This window comes from Scatophagus argus, chromosome 20 (genome assembly GCF_020382885.2).
Source record: "Scatophagus argus isolate fScaArg1 chromosome 20, fScaArg1.pri, whole genome shotgun sequence".
NCBI lineage: Eukaryota > Metazoa > Chordata > Actinopteri > Scatophagidae > Scatophagus > Scatophagus argus.
This window is the reverse complement of record NC_058512.1, coordinates 4,404,980-4,425,186: the sequence shown is the minus strand read 5'-3', so window position 1 is coordinate 4,425,186 and position 20,207 is coordinate 4,404,980. Positions and strand designations below refer to the sequence as shown.

The following is a 20,207-nucleotide window of genomic DNA, read 5'->3' as shown; positions in this document are numbered from 1 at the left end:
TGCGTGTTACATCATCACGCAATAGCTGTCCTCCCGTGGCCTAGTGAACTGGCTCTAAGCGCTGTACCAATTTAGCTATCTACTACACACACACACACACACACACACACACACAGAGAGACACACGTTGCTTTGAATCAGGGGAGGCAGACACACGCAGTCAGGCCGCGCGCACACTTCCAGTCACGGAAGCAGCAGGGCTGTACAGTAAAGGTTAGCGCCACATACATCCAGAGCTCATGAAAAATGAAAAGGCACAGGTCTGCCACGCGCAGCAGCATCACGGGAACACAGGTGTCGCAGCCCGGAGCTTCTGTACCTGCACGTTTCGGACTGAAATGAGTAATAATTTGTCAACAGATTAAAAATATTATGTAATAGTTACAGGTCTTTCCATTCTCCAAGTCCTTAGTGTTTCTAATTATCTGTAAAATCGTCCTAAGCTTTTTCGTGCCATCACGCCCCCCTCCCACCAAAAAAAAAAAGGTGAATAAACATTAAAAATAATAACTGGATGAAGGTGGTTTAACGTCCTCCATGAGCCCCAGGTGGCCCCGTGGCACACCAGAGGGAGACTCCAGGAGCCAGCATTTGATTTTTATCTGGGCGAGACGCGTCACGTAAAGCAGATAATGAAATACTGGATGAGGACTGTTGTTTTTGTGTTTTGTTTTTTGGTTTTTTGGCTTTTCTTTTTTCTCAAGAGCTGGCCAGCTGTCGACATCAACTCCGCCATAATCACCGACCTGAAGCAGGCAAAAATACAGCCCCTGTCTCACCCCGCTGACACCTTCCTGTCCAGCTCACCGTAATTACGAGGATGAGTGTGAGAGAGGTCAGGTGGACACGCACGCCTCATGTGCGCATGTTCAGCACTGATAGCAGAGGGTGCGCAACATCTGAGTAAACTGTTCACATCACAAACGATATGCATCTCCGTGAACACACACACACACACACACACACGCTTTCTATCAAAGCCATACAGTTACAGCCTGTTTGGATCGTTGTTAAAGATAAAGTCATAAGCTCATCCAACTTCACGTGTTTTGGTAACGTTATTCAGCCTGATTGTGTCCTCGGTGCAAACCCTGGGTAGAAATTTAGGCCCAGGAAGCTCAACGTTATTTAAGAAATTTATTTCCAAACAAATTGCCTTTTAAGTCAAACAAAATTTATTCTTGTTGAAAAAAAAAAAAAACAAACTGTGTAAAAATATCACACTTCAATTACACAATACTTGCCCAAAATGTACAAGGTTTTATTACTGAAATAAACACACACTGCATATTGTTATAAATGTATGACTTTGCTCTCTGTGTTTTACAAAGTTCAAATCAAAACTGTAAAAAATGGTTTTGATTTGCCACACTAATAATAAAAAACATGGTTGTGTTTGACACAAATACATTATTAGCCTATTTTTTTTAAAACATGTGATCATTTATAACCTGTTCATAAAGTCGTTATCCTGAGACGCCCTAAACAGTGACTGAAACGAATTACTTGATGGAAAATACAAGGAAAACTTTGTGGTCAAAAGTCTGATTCACGCCGGAGAATGAACATAAATATATCTTTTTAAAAAACAGCATGAATATAGGCACAAATAGTGTTGTTTATGTCCATCATTCTGCTGCGTGCTATCAAACAAACATACAAAAATAATCCTACCTTCAAAGAGGGACGTTTTTTGTTTTTGTTGCTGTTTCTTTTATTTTAGTTTCTTCAAATGTTTGTTGTTAAGACATTTAACAGCCGCTAGAGCCGCTGACAACTCTGTTCGGAAAGTTTTCAACCGGGTGTAAAACCGCTCCGGGATGGACGGTCTGCGGCTGGCCGGCCCCTGCAGGCCCCAGAGAGGAGGGTAACGCCGGGACAACGACCGGAGAAGTCCTGGAGGGGCTCAGTGACCCCCCGATGATACTCTCTATGGAGAAGGGTGACCGCTGCACCGGAGAGCTGGACTTCTGCACCGGGGCTGCAGCCTGCACGCTGGCTGAGCCCAGGCTGGAGCTGAGCTGGGGATAAAACCTACTCCTGGCTAAGTCCGTGGTGGTGGGCATCAAAGACGGCGCGGGGATAATGGTTCCCGTGTGTGTATGCCTGGAGTGCTGCTGTTGCTGCTGCTGAAAAGCAAAAAGTGCAGAGTGTGTGTGGTAGGACTGGAGCTGGATGCCGTATCCTCCGCAGCCGTACGGTCCGTACCCGTACGCAGCAGCGGCGGCGGCGGGGATAAAGCTGTTGTGTTCCCGCAGCAAGTCCTGCGCTTGCTGCCGCTTGAAGCGTTTCCTCCGTCTCAGAAAGCTCCCGTTGTCAAACATATCGGCAGACTCCGGGTCCAAGGTCCAGTAGTTGCCTTTCCCAGGGTTCCCGGGCTCCCTCGGTATCTTCACGAAGCAGTCATTGAGGGACAAGTTGTGCCTGATGGAGTTCTGCCAGGCCGGGAACTTCTCCCTGTAGTACGGGAAGCGGTTGCTGATGAAGTCGCAGATCTCGCTGAGAGTGAGCCTCTTTTTGGGGCTCTGCAGAATGGCCATGGTGATTAAGGCGATGTAGGAGTAAGGAGGCTTCACCAGGGTGTTCTTACCCGCCGGCTTGTAGGCATCCCTTGAGGAGGTGGAGCTGTCCAGGCACGGAGGAGGAGAGCCGGCCAGGAGGATGCCGTCGTGCATCTGTGCCACCTCGTCCACGTAGGAGCGCGTCTGGTTGTCCCCATCCTCACCTTCCCCGACCACGTCTATGTCGGTCTCTTCCGAAAGGATGGAGGCATCCGACATCTCTGAGCTCAGAGTCATGGCTCACACACGGCTGTGCGCTCCGACGCCAGATGAGGAAGACGATGAGATGCACAAGCTGCCCTGCCCTCCCTCTTCAAAAACTCATATGAGGAGGGGGAGAGGAGAGGAGCACGTGTCGCCGTCGGTGAGAGATGTCCCCCCGTTTTCTCGCTATTTCCATATGTTTTCGCGATATTTCAATAAGGCCGACTGACGAGCGGCCCCGTCGATGCCAGGCTGAGAAATGCGCCGCGAAACCTGCAAAAGGTCCAGAGCTTGAATCACACAGGGGGCGGATCTTCTCTCGGTATTTATTCCACCGCGCTGGTCACATGGGGAGGAAACGTCACCGTGGCAAATGAAAAGAGAGAGAAAAAAAATTAAATAACAAAAAAGGTCTTTGAAAATTAACTGTGAGTGGGTTTAAAAAAAAAAAGTTTGGTGTGGCCTACATCCTTTTTAGTGGTCATTCATGGTGGCCTGTAGTCCACACTAATCTGAAGCTTTTATTCAACCCCAGTGTTTTGCACAAAAATAGATGTTGGAAGATAAAAAACATCTTTAGGAAAGTCTAATTGCTGGTATGGCTATTGCTAAGCTCGAAGCGGATATTTTGACAACCGTTTTATTTATTTAGGCTTAGTTACTGGTGTGATACACCGAGGGAGAACATGGCTCGCATGTGTGTGATGCAAGCAGGCCTAAATACGCGGGATTAAAAATGAGTTGTTGCTAATTTTTTAATGCAAAGAAGACCTCTGATGTTCACTGTGAATGGCTTCTGCAATAATGCCAGAGACTGGTGCACCATATCCAGGCAGCTCAGTTTGCGTGATCCGGTAGTTATCTAGATTATCCGCGAGCCATTTGTAATGGAAAAGAGTCAGCTGTTAACTCGAATCAGTCACGGGTCACGCAGAGCATGCAAGCCCCACATATAAGGCCTGTGCCGTGCGTCTGGAGCATGCTGTGTGTGTGTGTGAGCATTTCTGTTCATTTATTTTATTTTATGGAGGTAGCCTATGAGGATGGAGTTAATATTATAAATAGGTGCCTTTTTGTTTAGCAAAACATTACAAAAAGGTTTTTAGGACAAAAGAAAAAAGGGGTTCATGTTCAGTTGCTGTGTAGGCTTAATAAAAACATGATAATCATTCATATGTCCGTCCAGACGGTCTGGACTGTAGGGCCTGTAGTGGAATAAAATGGACCATAAATAAAAAACGTGAAGCTCACACATTTGTTCGCTGATTCCTTTTTTATTTGTTATGTTTGGCGGTTCGTACCTTACAGTCTCTGTTAGATTGCTGAGAGAAGTAGGTGATGTTTTATTTTGATTTTATTCTGAACGACCTTCTCGCTACCGTCCAGCTTTGACTTTAAGTGTGACTGTAAGGCCGAAATAATTTTGCTACCATTTTTTATTGCCAGGGAAAACCTCGACAAAAATTCCTCGACATTTTAACAAAATCAGTAGAAAGAAAGCAAACGCGTTTACCAAAGCATCACAACTCTAATCAAAACAATAAAGAAAAGAACAACTTCCGCAAACTTATGTGTATTTTAGGCCTCATTTTTCAGTTCCAAAAACACAGAAATTAATCCAGCCAGCTTCCAGAATTGCAGTTGGCTCAAAGAGACATAACGTAACCTTCTGATAAAAATCTCTACGTACGGCGGCTCGTCCTGACTGTGTGTGAAGCTGACAGATGTATTCAGGCAGTATGTGACCCCTGCAGTAACTTTTCAAAGGTTCCTTCTTGGCCAGCGCCATCTAGCGGTGAACTTGCTGCACAATTAAAACACTTTGACCCATAACAGATAAAAACTCTTGCAGCTCCGGGTGGCCTGTTACAGACAGGAATTTAGCACTAACTTCACTTGAACTAACAGTTCGTATAGCGTCAAGTTTAGTGTGAAGTGCAGTTTATCCGACTCATCCTGTCATCCCTGAATAAAGCTTCAAACTGCAGGCTACTGGCCTCCGCAAATAATGATGCATTCTCAGACATAAGAAACATCACTGGGCTATCGTAAAATTAATAAGGAACTTCTGGGAGAAAAAAATATGCTCACAATTGTGGTTTTGATTTTTAAAAACGACAGAGAAAGTTAGACACGGACTCGCTCCTCGCACTTTATATGAATTAATTAGTTTTTGATGAGCTATTTAAAATAAAGCGAATGAATCCATCCGTGTTGTTGACACGCAGCAGTAAGACTCCTTTTTAATCGAATCAGATGTCCTGGATTATTGGCCCCACCGTCTTTGAATCCCAATAATCAATAAGCAGTTTGTGTGTATTGTATCGCAACAGCAATGAAAGAAGGCTAAAACACTCGATTTATTTACTCATCAAATAAAAATCAGTGAAAAGAAGATGTGGAAAGGACATGTGCACGTTAGCCAAGTCAGCATCAAACATTTCGTTTTAAAACATCATGTTTGTCTGTGTGTGTTTTGACACGATTGAGTTAATTTAATTCTCGATTGAGTTGCTGCAGGTTACATTTAGAGAATCTGAAGAAATAGAAAATATACACAGAAATTAAGATTGTAATAAGTGAAGAATCCACAGTCAAAAAAGATGAAATTCAAACAGGAGCTCTGAGTGAAACTTAGGTGAATGCACAGACACGTTCAGATTAAAGAAACATTTAAATGAATGAAGACCGCACGACACTTACCGCAGCAGCAGCCCACGCATGTGTGGCAAACCACCTCTAAAGTGTTCCTGCGCGATCCGAGGGTCTTTCCGTGCCACGGGGTACCAAGAAAGCACTTAGCTTTTTGAACGCAATCCCCCGCCTACATGCCTGCTTCTTGCTCTGACAAAACCCCCCCGGAGTGTCACCAAAACGGCCCGTCTGAGAGGCTGTGAGGGCCATGTGATTAATGTGCATCACATGCAGTGCCAGCAAAGACACCGTGCGTGCTGCGCGCAGGAGAGAACAAACAAACAGGCGGGTATTTACGTGACCAGTGGCTATCACGTTCATCCGGATTGAATTAGGAATTTATACAAAAAAGTTTAATTAACGATTAAAATATGTTTCTATTGCTATTAAATGTCGGCGGGGAAATCAAAACGTGTACATTTGAGGGGCACAAAACGACTTTTGGTTACTTTGTGACAGTGATCTGGTCTCTTAGTGTCTCCTAAATACGGTTTGAAAAGCTTTTCGACTTGTCCAAATGTTTCCCGTCACATCTAGTGTTTAATAAAGTCCTCAATCTATCGGTAGTCGTAAACTCGTTCCTAAAATATCGACTTATTCTCAGGATACGTTTCAGTGTCTGGTCGTGGATGTTATCAGGGGCTGCAAATATTTGCTTCATATTCAAGTTTGTGATAAACATTTATTATGTTATTATTAATAATATAATTATATATGTTATTTGTTAATGTTATTTTTAATTTTTATTGTGAGCAGAATACCTGTAGGAAAACAATGCAGGCTGCGTGAACCTCATGTGTCACTTTAATTAGTCAAACAGCTGCATGTTAAGTTGTTAAGCATGTTAAGTGATAAAAGATTTTAGTGACAGTCCATCAGAATCAAAGAGAAAATGCTTCATTCTAGACCTCTCCTTCTCCTTCTCCTTCTCCTTCTCCTTCTCCTTCTCCATCTCCTCCTCCTTCTTCTTTGCTATCATGTTAAACTTCATACAGAAAGAAACCTTAACTCTGACCTGAAATAGACCAGAAAGCAACGCAGTGACGAGACAAGTTCTGAGGAGTCTAAAGAGTCCAAGTCTTGCATTTTCACAACTCAGTACCATGAAACCATGAGACTGAGAGACAGACTGGGTGGTTGAGATTTAGTGCTCACTCACTGTCTCTCTCACACAGACACATGAACTAAACGACATTAGATCATCTCAACATAACTCCCGGAGTGCACTGAAACTTCACAGAAGGCTGATCTACCAGATTAAAATTGTTGGGGGGGAAAGAGAGAAGAGTTTCCCAAGACAGTGCGCAAACTGATATCATAGCTGCATGCTGTTTAACCCTAAGGACTGCACACACTTACTTCCTTTTCACCTGAAACGTTTCACTTTCTCCATAGCAAACAGATGAGCTTAGGCTGAATGATAAGAGAGCGAGAGACAAGTTTTGACGCCTTTGTCATCATGAAACATCATATAGGATGAAGTTACTGTCATGAAACAAGTTGAAGAGCTATTTGGAGAGAGAGGATACATAAAAGACATCTCATTTTTTCATATTAAAGGTCAGGAAGAAGTGATGAATATACAACTCATCATGAGACACTGTTGCTGTTGTTATTAATGTGACAAGCAACACGTTGTCGCTGCACTGTAAAATGCAAATTTACCTTGTGCCAAGCTGTGCCCTTTCAGGACCCTTTCAGAGTACTGGTCTGTGGTGAAATGTCTTGTGCTGTGTCCACAGGTGCCCGTCCTCTGCCGTGCTATCAGTGCAGAGGACTCACCTACTTCTACCAAGCAACACAAAGAAAGAAGGTATAGCAGAAACATTTCTGAGTAGCTAGACTTTAAATTGCCCTCTCTTTGAGGCCAGATCCGAGGGAAGTTAAACAAAAACAGGTGGGGTTTATTTCAGAAAAGGTTTTTATACCAGATTTAATAGCATTATCAGATTATAATCAAAAGATTCTAGATAAAACGGCGATCCTCTGATAACCACCCCACCAGCTGACTTGCGACCCACTTTGAGGTATTTCTCCTTAAAAACCCCTCCTGTTTGAGATTGTACAGCTGGCAATTAATCTTAATAAGAGAAGTGGGGCTCTTGTTGATCTAAATTCCTCATCTCTGTCTGTTTATTGCAATGACTTAACAAAAGAGTAGCCTACTGATTATACCTGAATACAAGACTTACATGACTTGACTTACTTAGCTCAACAAGCCATCAGTTCACTGTCCAGGCTAAAATGTCCTTGCACATCAGGCATCCGCCTTTGGTTCCTAGTAAGAGCCACCCGCTCTTGGAGAATCGGACAAAGGCAACGTCTTGAATAAGAGGGTATCATTGGAAGTGCAGCAGCTGAATGAAAATGACATTAACAGTATACAAGCGTGTCTGAAGAAGCCAGATAGGCTTGGTGCTTGGTAAATGTCAAATCAGTTTGATTGACACCTTTTGGCATAAAAAAGATCCATAATGGCGATTTTTAAAAATATGTATGTTCTTCAAATGTTGCATATCTTCCCAGCCTAATACAGCCAAAACAATAAGCTATCCTAACTCTGAACCATTACATTTCATTCATAAATCCTGTTTAGATTAGTAAAAGTGCTTCCTGCGAAGCTAAACTCAGGACACTAAAAACCCACAATGAAATTGCGCTTTTGGTCGTACGTCACTTCCTCCCTCCTCTCTCGCTTCCATCTTGCTCCCCGCATGTGTCTGCTGTTAGTTTACAGGTCAGTGAGGAGCTTTAAATACCTTCTTCCCTGCACTGTTTTCCCCCGATCCGACGGCAAGAGGTAAACGAAAGCCTTTTCTGACTAGGTGGCTGAAATCTGCCCGGGTTTGACGCTAACGTTACTGACGGTTACGTGTGGCTGTGTGAGAGGCTGAGTGACAGGCCGTCCACGGCTAGCTAAGAAGCTAACCAAAGTTAGCCGAGCTACAGGTTCTCACACTAATGCTAAACCACACCTTGTTTCAGTAGAGTGGTTGGCTGAATTAGCACTAAGCGTTAGCTTAAGTTTACCTGGCGTTACCTGTGGAGCGCTTGGCTTATTTTGCATGACTCATAATAGTCTCTTATTATTTGTCTGTTGTTCCCTGTTGTCCACAGTACATGTAGCAGCTGAACCTCTGGGTTTCGGTAGCTAATTAGCCGAACTGCTCTGGTAGTGACAGCTTCTTACTCTTCTATAAAAGTATTCTTATCGTCCTCCAAACGGTCTTATCGTCGACCACCACACCCACAACAAAGTGTCTGCTCCCCGCTAGGGTGTGTTTACATGTGTGTATCGATGAAGTAGCGTTTTTCTACCTCAACACTTACACCATTTACATAATTAGAATGCATTGTTGCCCGTTTTCACGGTACACAGTAAGCTCAAATGAGTTATTAGCCAAGACTAGAATTACAAGGGAAATGATGCCCATGTGCAGGAGAAGTAAAACATTTCAAAGGGGAAGGTAACATTTCTATGTAGTGAAGGAGTGATGAAGAGAGCACCACAGGCTGTCCTGATGGCATTTAATTATTTAAATACCCAAGTAGCTGGCTGCTGAGTTTGTGATTAGTCACATAGGCAGGGCAATGAAGAATCTATAGGAGTTCACAATTACACAATTGTCAGCATGTCACATTGCAGGAATGCCAAGTGTGTTTGTGTTCCCAACATTCGTGTTGTAGAAGGGGTGAGGTCAAATACACAGCCCTTCAGTCGTGATAAAGCCCCTGGTGTCTGTCACCGTGCCGCCATCCCTTTTCTCTTTTTGTTATCCTCCATACTGCGTAAGTGTTTGTCTTGTGGGTCAGATTTTCCAACAACAGATTGTGATTGCAGTGTTCAGTAAGATCAGAGCCTCCAGCCAGCACCTGGATGAACCAGATGAACCAAGTCATTTATTGCTCTATCCTCAAGTGAGGCGAGTACTTATGAGTTTATTTGTAAACAGCAGGTTACTGAAGAAGCTGCAAAGGTATCAGACACTATTGGACATAACATTAGTTTCCGTGTTCAGCTGCTGAACTAGTTTCTGGTAGGTCTACACTGTCTTGGTAGAGTTGATCACACTGACTGTGGATAAATGTCCAAAAAACACAAGATATAATCATAGAACTCTGAGACTTCATCACGTTCATCCAGAATGTCAAGACAAAATAATGTGACTGATTAGTAATGTAACAATAATAATGTTGAATTGAATTAGTGTAAGGAAAGAAACACAAGCTTTTCTTTAGTTTCTTCTGTACTGAAGTTCTCTCTTTGCATGGTATGTTTTATGGCTTTTTTCCTGCTTCATGCTGCATTTTTAGCAACCTGTTACAGCAAGACATTTTGTAAACTACCCCTAACATGTTTTCCTGTCTTGACTGTGTAATTTTTTAATCCATGTTGTCACAAGTCTGCAACATGTGAGATATACAATATTGGTGCATTACATTTGTTAATTGATATACGGCCAAAAAAGATTATTTATCCTTGAGGTTGTTTTTATAAAGATCAGCTGTGCTGGTGACACTAACAAAATCTTATGTAGTGTACTTTCTTTTTTCAGATGAAAGAAACAATTATGAATCAAGAAAAACTTGCTAAACTGCAGGCACAAGTCCGCATCGGCGGAAAGGTAAGAGACAAAATAAATGCATTATTACAGGGTACATGAAATGTTTTTTCTGCAAAGTACTTATCCTTCCCTGCTACTTCTTATTGTGTCATTACAAGCTTAGTTTTCAAGGTTTGGCACCAGGTTGTCTAAGCTATTACAGATGGGGCCGTTTCAACTGCCCTGGCAAATGAAGTGAAACTGGTTGCTACATGATTTACTTCATAGAGAAAAGAAATGCTGAATGACAAGAGAATACTTGATACTGTTTGGCTAGATGATATTTAGATTTAGAGCAGCCACACACATCTTGAGCTCTGTACACATTTTTAAAGGTAGTTGCTATGACAACGACAATTTCACCTGAAAGTAAACTATAAATAAACAGACAAAAAAACAACAAACAACATCAGCTTTTGGGCCAACACAGCCCCACACATATCCTGCAAATTCAGCTGGATAGAGATGAAATGTTTGTCTGAATGTCCCCACAGGGCAGTGCTCGCAGAAAGAAGAAGGTTGTACACAGAACGGCAACCGCAGATGATAAGAAGCTCCAGTTCTCCTTAAAGAAACTTGGTGTCAACAATATCTCTGGTATCGAAGAGGTAGGCGTAACCTTTCATCTCAGTTTTGTGTCACTGTGATTTATGGTGAAGACAGTCAGTGCTGTCTGTTATTTTGTTGTTCACAGTGTACAACTTTGGTTTGTTTCAGGTTAATATGTTTACAAATCAAGGAACAGTCATCCATTTCAACAACCCCAAAGTGCAGGCCTCACTCGCAGCCAACACCTTCACCATCACTGGCCACGCTGAGACCAAGCAGCTCACCGAGATGCTCCCAGGCATCCTGAACCAGCTGGGAGCCGACAGCCTGACGAGCCTCAGGAGACTTGCAGAGGCTCTGCCCAAACAGGGTCGGTAACCTATAGAACTAAAAACTGTTGAAAAAAATCATAGTATAGCATATATCACTCTGATGTATAGATTCAGAAAATATATACAGATTCATAGCTGTATTTGTATAAGCTTCTCATGGATCTTTTCTGTTCTCACAGCTGCAGATGGAAAAGCGCCCATTGCAACAGTAGATGAAGAAGATGACGATGTTCCAGGTGAGCGCTTGAATGTCTCATTTTACTGTAAACTCAACCGCCCGTTCGCAGTAGTCTGTCCCACCGTTCAGAATACTTTAACATGTCTTAAGTAAAATGTATTCATCTTGGCGTCAAACTCCTTTGTAGTCTTATTTGGAAGTTGTTCATTATCTTTTTTTTCTTTCTTTCTCTTAGTTCAGTAATCATGGCAGATTTGTTTTCTTTTGGCTTGTGAAAGGGGTCATGTGAAGGGGATTCATCAATGACTTAACATGATGGTGCAATGCAGAGTTTTGTGTTTGGGTCTTGTGTTCATTGTTTATAAGATCTTAAGGTTTTAGTTTGCTTTTCTTTGCAAGCAAAATGGACCAAACACATGAGGTTGCCATTACAACAATCTCAGCTTTTCCCAGGACTTCTCTCCCTTAGTTCTCACTAATGTAACAAACGATTCACACATGGACCCAGCCATAGGAGCAGTTGAAGCCCAATGGCACAGGGTTAACAGCCACTGCCATCATGTTGTTATTGGAGTTAAGTTTCCTTTTTGTTCTCCCACTGAAGGAACATGTTTATTCAGACCTTTTGGATTGTCTCCAATTTAACCCTCGACCCCTGGAGCCAAAAATTTGGAAAGGCAGATTTCTCACATTTCGTGCAGTAATTGATGCCAACTTTTTGATGCTTTACGCCATAATTTTTACAGCTGCCTTCAGTAGTTGTGAGGGCCTCATATGTCGAGCACATTGCAGTCTGTACAGGAGTGGGGGGGCAAAGAATCGGCGTTGTGTTACACCTGTTATCATGTTTCAGATAAACACACTTTTCCTCAATTGTGCTCTGGCACCTCTGAGAGTCATTTGCACAGATGGATATGCCTTTCCCACTCAGAGTACATTGGTTTACCGGCGAATCTTTTGTTGTTTCAGATCTGGTGGAGAATTTTGATGAAGCATCAAAGGATGAGGCTAACTAGAGGAAAAGGGACTCCATGGAGCGTCAGAACTTCACAGGACCATGTGGGGCACAAGTTGTTTTTCTGTCTGTTTCGAGAGGTGAAAGTTAATAGTTTGAGTACCTGAGAATATGGATAATCTGTAAACTTTTGGCTGTGAGCATTCTGTGAAGTGTGCAACACCTGAACAAAGTACTTGCATACTCTTTAAGTGAATTATTTTTGAGTAATTTTCTAGAATAGTACTCTTAAGTATTAAGAACCAGAGAGTAGCAGTATTTAAGCGTAAGGTATTTTTAGTACTCATTCCACCTCTTCTTTTCCACCAAATGTTTGTTGTGCTCTGTGGTCTTTATGTCCAGTTAGCGTGAGATTGTGTATAAAATGTGGCGTTTAAGGCTCCTGCTGTACATCCGTTTCCTCCATGTTACCGAACCTTAATTCATTATGGCCTCGCTCGAACCACAATATCTGGAATAAACCTTTGCTACTGTCAATAAATGGCCAGGTTTTCTGTTTGTTTCTCAAGTACTATTTAAACAGCTGCAACATAGCTGTAGTTGCCCTTCTTTAACTAAAATTTGGCACAGATATGAGAGAGGGAGAGCTGTGGCTTAACTTTGGTGATCATCTGACCATTAATCTGTCATCATCTAGTCTAAAATTCAGTTTGACCAATACTTCTGTTTATAGCCAAATAACTGCAAAATGTGGCAAATGTTTGCATGTTAATGAAGATGATGAACATGAGAAATATCACACTGCAGGATTGAATATGTGCATAATGACCAAAAATTTTAAAAATATTTCTGTCCTGCTCTACAGTACTCAACAGCTACTTAATTATAGATTTTCACCATAACTATGACTCTGTTCAATGCAGTTTGAAAAGATCTTTTAATTAAATAACGTCATTTGCATGTCTATAAACAGTGGTTTGACCTTTGTGATCTGCAATCGGATAAATATTTGTACAGAATGATGTCTGATACTGCGGTCAATCCAGGTTATTTCTTTATACACAGCTTTACAGTGTGACTGGTGTAACACATGAGCACCTTCATACAGTGGCAAACAGCACCACAACAACTGCTGTGGGACATTAAAATTAGGTGTGAGGTCACAACACATAACAATCCAGGGAAATGAAACAGACTTACATCAACATGAGAATTTTATCACATTACAGCACAAAATATTCAAATAAATAAAATCAGTACAACCAACACAAAAAATCATCAGGATCAACAAACAGCTTGGCAGCTTCATAAAGCACACAGGCTGTACTGCGTGCATCCCAATCTGTAACAACAGATTTTCAATCCACTCACTGTGGTTTTCGAAAAAAGCCTCAGAAATGACCTAATTATCGAGACCAGAGAGTATAAACACTTTCAACATATCAACAATTCAACATATTACATCAATATTTTTAAACTCTTAAAACTGTATTATTATGATTTAAAAAACACTTGCCATGACGAGGGAAAGTTGGAACAGTAAATGATGGCATTTTATAATTTACAATATTAAAAACACTTCAAACAAAACCTCTATGTCTGAAACAAAATCAGCCCTGTACTGCACTGCACATTTGGCAGCATCTTACAGAGGGAGAGCAGTGCATGCTGGGTTGAAGTGAAGAACTCAGCTTTATATTTCTCTTCTTTAAAAGTCAGTGTGTCTAGGTCAGGTTTGCCACTCCACATTCAATGTGAAGAGTAAAACAGTTAACAGAACAGGGTTAAAATTGATAATTCACACAGCATCTTGCCAACAAAATAATGCTGACACGATGTGTCACTTCACTTGATAGAATAAAGTATTCCCATTGGCCAATAGCCTGGGCGTGTTACATGATTGTCCAGAGCCTGGCGTTTATTTGTTTTTCCTCAAGTGTCACAGTTCATTCTCTGATTCCCATCAGTAACTTCAGTAAGTGTGCCTCCATCACCTGTTGAACTAAACAGAGAAATATACAGCATTTTATTAAAAGTGAACACTAATCAAAACATTTACTTTCCCAGGTGGTCATCCTTCACTCCCCCCAAGGGATACAAACGGGGATTTGTCAGGGGAAGTGACTGTTGGTCTGAGTGGACTCTTTTGGAAGGAGCAGCTTTGTCAACAGTTCATTTCCTGCCCAGATCAAATTAATTGTGACAGGACAAATTCTGTACATTTAGAGGAAATCCAATTTGCTTCCTCCAGCGGTCACTTCTGGGTTCATTAGTAGGATGAAGGGTCTTTTTGGGCAGGACTAGGAAATTATTGAGAAGAAAATAAAATGCATGCTATACTTTCCCAATTTCAATAATGTCTTATATTACTTTGTTTCTATGATACAGTGATGATAGGATTATACAAGTCACCACTCTCCACTTCTACCTATAGTGGGATGAGTGTCATACGCCAACATGACTTTGTTTCAAGGGATCATGAGACAGTCTGATGACCTTCATGATTTTTAGTTGGCTCAAGTGTGTGTTTGATTTACACGTACCATTCCGGTGTCCCATAGCCACAGCCATGTCCATTGCATTGAATCCAGAATCTGACTCAATGGTAGGATCGGCACCACTCTCTGGAAGTCATACAAACTTTTATTATTGCGTAGGTTTATGACAGACACAGCCAATGTGCAATGACTTCTGAATCCACAGTTTGATTCAACTCTCCCTTTTCTTGTTTGTTTTGTTTGGAAGGATGGGGGTGAATAAAATATTTTTGACCACAGGTGTTTCTTTTAGTAAAAGGTTTGTTCTCACCTAACAAGATTTCCACACAGCGCACATGGTTCCCGTGAACAGCGTACAGCAGAGGGGCTCCTCCATTCTGAAACCCACAGAAGGAACATCACAACAGGCCACACAGACTGACGCATCCCAGTGGCTTCATTTGACAGCAACAACATCATTAACTCCCCTCCTTAAGATTTCCCTTAAATAATTTTTTGTCCGTGTTTGTTGTGTTAAAATCTCAGGAGTCTCACCCAATCATATTCATTGACATCAACACCACAGTCAATGAGCATCTTCACAATATCAGTGTATCCTTTACTGCATGCCAAGGACAATGCACTTTCCCTCCCTTTGGCCAGGAGGTTGGGGTCAGCACCCTACAGTGAAGAATAATACAGAATGACAACCGGTGAGTAAAATAACAGGTCAAGCTCTAATATAGAGATGAATAATACATCCGGTTCATTTTTCCATACGTTTTGGAGCAGAAACTCGACGACAGCGATTTGTCCATGTGCAGCCGCCCACATCAGGGGGGTAAAGCCTTCCTCATCTTGGAGATTGATCACAGTCTCTATTAAAATGATACAGAAAAAATGTAAGCAACGGCAGGCTAATCTATGATAAAAATAAATGGAAGTTACCGGTCTAATGTCACCGCTGCCCGACTGAGATGAATTCTACCCCTTTGACGATCCAGATGGGTTGCCTACCTTGTTCGATCCTGCTGGCCAGAAACACCATTTCACCTTGGGCCGCAAGTTGATGAATGGACAAAGCTGAGAGGAAAAACATGTACGTATTAATATTTCCGCTTGATTCTTGTTAGAATCATTTAAAAAATGACTTAAAAACAACTGTGGTACTTGCATTAACTTACAGTGCACCAAAAGGGGCGTGGAAGAAACCTCATTGCCACGGTGTTTATTGGTGAGTGTGGTGGACTGTTTGATGGGGGAAAAGTGTTTGGTGGTGGACGGCGTGTAAACATGGCGCACTTGTATACCCGGGGAAGGTGAGGTCTGGATATTGCACTCAGCTGAGAGAGAAGGAAAACATTTAGTGTCGAGTAGGCTCCCATTTGTTACGCTGTCACAACGTAACTGAATTAAAATATGAGCACCATATCAAATTACAGTGAATACTCATAAACATTGTTTTTACCTTTGAATAGAACGGAAGCCACCTCCAGATCAGAGTTGACCTGGTCCTGGATGTTCTTGCTGTCCTCCTCGTTAAGCGACTTGACAAATCTTGAGCAAACATTCATGTCAAAGCGGTTGGGCAGGATGAACTTGATGCCCATGGCCACATTTTGGGTGCTCGGATCATCTGCCGTCGATTGCTCGGTCTTGATGGCACCCAAATCCGGCATTACACAGATCCCCTCCATGTCGTCAGAAACCAGAGGACATTCTGATATCCCCTCTGAAGCTGACACGGTAACGTTGTCCATCTTCTACTCACACACTAAACTGTCACACTGAGATTAAACTGAAGTCACTGCACGCCTGGAATACAGAGACAGTTTGTGTTGACACCAACCTAAACTGCGGTAACGTCACTTTGCTTTAGCTGACGAAAGTAATCTAAATGTTAAATACCCAGCAACTGTCTGTTAGCACTCGGTTAGCATGCTAACTATTGTTGTCGTAACCTTCCGGTACTCACACTCACCAACTGTGGTAAATACATTTGAACACGGGAACACACTAAGCGTAGACATCAAATGGCCATTTAAGAAATAAACACATTTCTTACTTTATAGGACATTGTTTTACTTGAATATCCTCAAACGGTCACCACTCTTCTGTCGGTGTTTTGATAGATGTACGCATGCGCAACTTGCGTCAACATCGGTGTGCATCCACAATTAACCTCCGTCCTCTTCGCCGGAACCTTTAGGAAAACAGATGTATTTGCTTTATTAACTTTGATGAAATACAAATGCCTCATTCACCCAGTTGCCAAATACATAATCTCGGTTGTACTGTAGGTTTGTACACACACAGAAAACACAGCGAGTGGCAGCAACTCAGTTGGTGCTGCCAGGACACTGCAGTTTACACCATATTCACCTAGAACACAGCTGAAATATCAGAAATATAACCTTGTTAATACAGTGGGATAGCACCTTTTAGCCTATATGAGGTTTTACGAGTTTAATTTACAAGCTTTTGATTCCACAGAGGGCAAGCTAATATGAAGAAAAACCTGCCAAATGACGCAGTAAAATAGCTGTCATCTGAACTGATTACCAGGGAAATCTGATCCAGTAGCCTGAGATTTTATGGCAATAAGCTATCTGATTGTTGAATCAAAAGTCATTTTCTTATGGCACAGTTTAGCTCCCTACATTCATATTCAATCGATTGGTTTTCCCTGAATCTTCAAGTCAAATATGCAATCAGTTTATGTTTATATGGACACTTCTTCAGGGTAAAGACACTTATTTCTTTATCTAACAAGAGAATGAATAAATTATGCTTATTCTTAACTTAGCTTTTGTGTCTGAGAACACAACTCCTGTAGCCAACCTGAATGCTGTATGTGAAATAGCAGATGTTGCTTAAAGTTGACAAGGACTAAACAGACACAAATGACAGGGAATAGATACATTAACGAAATAAAGTTTCAAGCAGAACTAATTTGGAAATTTCAACAAGTATTTCATAAAGTCACTGATATCATTAGCTTACTTCATTACGGCATCTAATTTTTGACTCTTCTCTGGCATATCCCGCTGCTTAATGGCTCTGTAAACATGATTACTGACCTGACATCACTCATGAGCAGATGTTCCAAATAATGATAATGTCTTATCTTTGAGAAAGAACTTTAATGTAAATAAGAAAAGTTCAACAAGGCAGAAAGATTTTGAACCTGTTTAATATTCTTTTAGATCACTTTACCACGGTAATGACAGAGAATTACCAATTCGTTCCAGCAGTAGTTATTATCTTTGCTCAAAGTTCCAACACTTTAATCTGATTTAAAGGTTAGGGCAAGTATTTCCTCAGACTCTGTCAAATCCCTACACTGAAAGGCCTAAACATAGCATTAGTCGTCTTTTTTTATTGCTGTGAATTCAGAGGTGAGGAGGTGAGTGTTTAACTTGTGCTCTCTACAGTAATAATGAGACTCATAGGGCCTGAAAAGCTGACAGTAATGGCAAAACACCAAAGTTAGTTTAGATTTTAAAAAAGACATAAGGAAAAGAAAGAAAAAAGAAAACAAAATAAATAAAAGCAATATGCCCACAGACCTAACTAAATAGATACAAAGAAATCATTAAGTTGTAAACAACGAAGAAATGTAGCAACGTATAATAAATCAGTTGTTAGGTCAGTGAAGAACAAGGAGAATTTCAAACATTGCTTTGACTGTGAGGTGTGTGTTGCAAACTTCAAATCCTTTAATCTCAATTTGAGGACTGAATATTTATGATTAGGTTGAGAGGTCAAGAGGAGCTTTCGAGGCTCTGTTTGTTCAAGTAAAACTTACCACATACTGACTCATAAGCTGTTATTCTTGGACTCTGTGTGAAATGTCTTTTCAGCACGAGCAGTTGATTAAAACAGTCTTATGGTGGTTGTGCAACAAGAGACAAAGATGTTTGTCCTGAGGCCTGTTTGTTTGCCGTCATTGGTGCTGTTTACTCGTTTGTTTGAGTCTCAGATGCTAGGTAGATAGATAGACAGACAGATACTTCATTGATCCTGAGGGAAATTCAGTAGAATTGGGAAGATTAGGGATGATAGCCCACCCATGCGATGACACCAGGGATTAAGAAGCTTCATCTGTACTGAGGTAAGATTAAATTCACATGTAACTCTGGTTTTGGTTGCCTCATGAGTCTCAGTGTGGCTGTTGATCTCCACGGTGTGCTGCTCCCGCCATCTGCTGGAAGCCTGGATCACACGCCATGTTATACCTGATACTTTGCTGGTGTGGATGGATTAAAAACAAAGAAAGAAAGAAAAAGTGTGAGATTAAAGGGCCATGTGTGTGACATGTTATCTGGGAAACCTCCACATGATGGCAGTATCATTAAGTTCATTCACCACTTACTGATAAATCTTTACCAACAGATGGCTCCACAGTCTCATAGGTCACAAGTTGCAGGGCTGCAAATCTATTCATCTCCGAAATGGTCCATAATCTTCTCATCTCCCAAGTTAAGTGAGACAACGCTGCATGAGGGAAACTGAAAATTAACTCAGCCTGTGGACTGTGTTAAAAGTAAGGCTGCATTGTTACAGACTGTCAGCTGTGGCCTCATTTCAGACTTTTAATCTGTGGCTCATTATCAGTTGGTGGAATAAATGTGGGAGCAGGAAGGGTGGGAAAGTCTTCCTCTCGCTTCCTGTTACTGACATACGTCTGTGTCTTTTGTGCGTGTTTATGGTTACAATCCAAATGAGATATTAGGAGGAATTTTATGCAAATTGAAGTGACCCCCTCAATGCACCAGCCATTTGTACCTGATTGACTTCTTTGCTTGGATTAAAAACTGTCACCTGGAACTTACTTAGAGAGTAAACAGACACAAAATATAATATATATAATTTAACAAGTATACTATACTTATATAACACTTATAATTCAGTCATGATAACTAATGTCTTGAGAGTTACCTTTATGGAAGTGCAGTGCTAAATTGCTGGAGTACCCCTTTGGCACATAAACACCTCTGACACAAGCAGATATTACTATCCTGTAGCAGTAGTAGTATCTGTTTAAGGTGACAAATACACAGGATAACTACACATGATAATAACAGCTACATAATTATATAGTAGTACATAACTCAGAATGTACATAAAACTCGCTTCTGCAGTTGACTACGTTTCATACTATTATTATCCCTGAGTCAGACGATTCCTCTGCCACGAATGGCGGAAAAACTGCTCACTTAAGTAAAAGTAGTTACATCACAGTCCTGCATTTTGTGTGTTAGCTCGTAACAAAAACTGTAAAATAAATGTAGCAGAGAAAAAAGTAGGCCTACAATAATTCTGGACAAATCATATTAAACGGTATAAAATGTAAGCCCTTGCACTTTGGAACAGCACTTGAGTGAATGTAGGTACTGTGCCTGGTGTGCAAGCAGAGCCAACGTACAGTAAAACTTAATGTAAGTGAAAGTGACATCACTGCAACTCGCCTCTGATTGGACGAAAAGGAAATTCTAACTGACCCCCTGTCTATACAACACCGCCACAGTAAACAAAACGCCTGCAAAGCATCATATAAAGCATGAAAAATCACTTAAAAATCCCTCTCCCCGGGTGACAGATATCAAACTCATTTGGATAATTCAAGCTTTATTTTTATTTATTTTTTTTT

At 41.3% G+C, this 20,207-nt stretch overlaps 3 protein-coding genes across 4 annotated transcripts; 1 reads left to right on the top strand and 2 right to left on the bottom strand.

Annotated features, from left to right (window-relative positions):
- Window positions 1-980: 980 nt before the first annotated feature.
- Window positions 981-3,096, bottom strand: foxd1 (forkhead box D1). Its single transcript, XM_046376058.1, has one exon. It carries the CDS (start codon window positions 2,796-2,798, stop codon window positions 1,752-1,754), a length of 1,047 nt encoding a protein of 348 aa, XP_046232014.1. The 5' UTR covers window positions 2,799-3,096; the 3' UTR covers window positions 981-1,751.
- Window positions 3,097-8,106: 5,010 nt separating this feature from the next.
- On the top strand, window positions 8,107-12,618 carry btf3 (basic transcription factor 3). 2 transcript variants are annotated; one of them, XM_046374200.1, is made up of 6 exons: window positions 8,107-8,196; window positions 10,016-10,084; window positions 10,558-10,671; window positions 10,781-10,982; window positions 11,124-11,180; window positions 12,092-12,618. In XM_046374200.1, exons 2-6 carry the CDS (start codon window positions 10,016-10,018, stop codon window positions 12,136-12,138), a joined length of 489 nt encoding a protein of 162 aa, XP_046230156.1. In that variant the 5' UTR covers window positions 8,107-8,196; the 3' UTR covers window positions 12,139-12,618. The 2 variants fall into 2 exon arrangements, with proteins under 2 accessions (XP_046230156.1, XP_046230157.1); XM_046374201.1 differs by having other exon boundaries at window positions 8,132-8,259.
- Window positions 12,450-16,753, bottom strand: ankra2 (ankyrin repeat, family A (RFXANK-like), 2). Its single transcript, XM_046374199.1, has 9 exons — window positions 16,620-16,753; window positions 16,023-16,369; window positions 15,739-15,897; window positions 15,572-15,637; window positions 15,335-15,432; window positions 15,110-15,235; window positions 14,886-14,952; window positions 14,621-14,701; window positions 12,450-14,079 (listed from the first exon to the last, which is right to left on the bottom strand). The coding sequence occupies exons 2-9, from the start codon at window positions 16,312-16,314 to the stop codon at window positions 14,024-14,026; spliced, it is 945 nt and encodes a 314-aa protein (XP_046230155.1). The 5' UTR covers window positions 16,315-16,369; window positions 16,620-16,753; the 3' UTR covers window positions 12,450-14,023.
- Window positions 16,754-20,207: the final 3,454 nt, after the last annotated feature.

Bases quoted from the DNA above. Each gene is read 5' to 3' on its own strand.
- foxd1 (XM_046376058.1), bottom strand. From the start codon at position 2,798: ATGACTCTGAGCTCAGAGATGTCGGATGCCTCCATCCTTTCGGAAGAG.
- btf3 (XM_046374200.1), top strand. From the start codon at position 10,016: ATGAAAGAAACAATTATGAATCAAGAAAAACTTGCTAAACTGCAGGCA. The intron at 10,983-11,123 runs GTCGGTAACCTA...CTGTTCTCACAG, and splicing joins AGAGGCTCTGCCCAAACAGG to CTGCAGATGGAAAAGCGCCC. The intron at 11,181-12,091 runs GTGAGCGCTTGA...TTGTTGTTTCAG, and splicing joins AGAAGATGACGATGTTCCAG to ATCTGGTGGAGAATTTTGAT.
- ankra2 (XM_046374199.1), bottom strand. From the start codon at position 16,314: ATGGACAACGTTACCGTGTCAGCTTCAGAGGGGATATCAGAATGTCCT. The intron at 15,236-15,334 runs GTATGGAAAAAT...TCTTCACTGTAG, and splicing joins TCGAGTTTCTGCTCCAAAAC to GGTGCTGACCCCAACCTCCT. The intron at 14,702-14,885 runs GTGAGAACAAAC...TATGACTTCCAG, and splicing joins CTGTGTGGAAATCTTGTTAG to AGAGTGGTGCCGATCCTACC.